The sequence below is a fragment of the Papilio polytes genome, unplaced genomic scaffold, assembly GCF_000836215.1.
Source record: "Papilio polytes unplaced genomic scaffold, Ppol_1.0 DF823731.1, whole genome shotgun sequence".
Lineage (NCBI taxonomy): Eukaryota > Metazoa > Arthropoda > Insecta > Lepidoptera > Papilionidae > Papilio > Papilio polytes.
This window is the reverse complement of record NW_013525473.1, coordinates 4,899,456-4,900,570: the sequence shown is the minus strand read 5'-3', so window position 1 is coordinate 4,900,570 and position 1,115 is coordinate 4,899,456. Positions and strand designations below refer to the sequence as shown.

The 1,115-nt window shown below is 41.3% G+C and overlaps 2 protein-coding genes across 2 annotated transcripts in view; both read left to right on the top strand.

Annotated features, from left to right (window-relative positions):
* Positions 1-197, top strand: part of LOC106103509 — a 6,550-nt gene extending 6,353 nt beyond the window's left edge. Inside the window, exon 12 of the mRNA XM_013283287.1 lies at positions 145-197. Coding sequence (XP_013138741.1) covers positions 145-197 — 53 coding nt within the window. The remainder of the gene's footprint in view (positions 1-144) is intronic.
* The window catches only part of LOC106103736, a 2,929-nt gene continuing 1,864 nt past the window's right edge, over positions 51-1,115 (top strand). Inside the window, exons 1-3 of the mRNA XM_013283582.1 lie at positions 51-429; positions 709-833; positions 967-1,092. Coding sequence (XP_013139036.1) covers positions 347-429; positions 709-833; positions 967-1,092 — 334 coding nt within the window. The 5' untranslated portion in view covers positions 51-346. The remainder of the gene's footprint in view (positions 430-708; positions 834-966; positions 1,093-1,115) is intronic.

Below are 1,115 nucleotides of genomic sequence, written 5' to 3'. Positions count from 1 at the left end.
ACTTGGCGGTATTTGAACCCAAGACCTGTAGATTACAAGTCAAATGTTCAAACCCCTGAACCTCCGACGCTCTAATTCTTATACAAAATTAATATTTATAAAATTATCTTTATTATTTTACACTAATTATATTACATGTTATAGGCCTTGGCTCCTGGACTAGGTTCCCATGTGCTGCAGAATTGACTCTTAGATAGAATGGTGAATTGTAAATTAGTGTGAAATTAATTGGTGCTGCTTGTCTGTATATGACCTTGAGGTGTGTCTTTATTAAATCTTGACAATTTTGTTCAGAGATGCAAAAATAGCAGCTCTAGAGAAGACGTCAGCGGAGTCCGAGCGTCTGATGGCGGAGGCGCGCTGCGAGAAGATCCGCCACATGGACGAGCTGCACTCCGCACAGAAGAAACTCGCTGACCAAGAAAGCAGGTAAAACATTGATATACGTTAATTTCTAAAGTAACTAACTTTTGCCCGCGACGCCGTCCGCGTGGAATTAAAAATAAAAACAAAAGTAAGTGTATGTCTTTCTAGGGATACCCTACATCTATGACAAGTTTCATTGAGATCTGTTCAGCAGTTTAGGCTACAAACTCTAACAAATATCCCTCCATCTATTCAAACTTTCGCAATAATAATTAAGACTGATCAATAATGATGATTGTTGTTCGTGGTAAAATAATTTCTAATGTATTTGTTTTGTTTCAGAGTAAAAGAATTGGAATCTAAAGTAGCGGAGCGCGATGCGATGATCAAAGTGCTGCAGAAGCACACTAGCGCCGCATACGACAGCGGGGCGTCGCTACGCAACAACTCTAGCCGCGAGGAACTCGGTAAGACATTTAACATTCCTTAAAGTGTATAAGAAAATTAAGAAAAAAAATACACAGAATAACATTTACACTTTAAAAAAATACAATCAGATATATTTGAATAGATTTATGGTATTTTTTGTCCTTTGTGCAGTGGGCCTGTCGTCGGGCGCGTCGTTCTCCAGCGCGGAGGGCGTGGGCGTGGGCTCGGTGGGCGGCGTGTCGCGCTACCGACATCTCGCGCGCAGGAACTACTCCCCGCACAATGACAACGCTAGCGGTAATAATATCATCTCACAAACA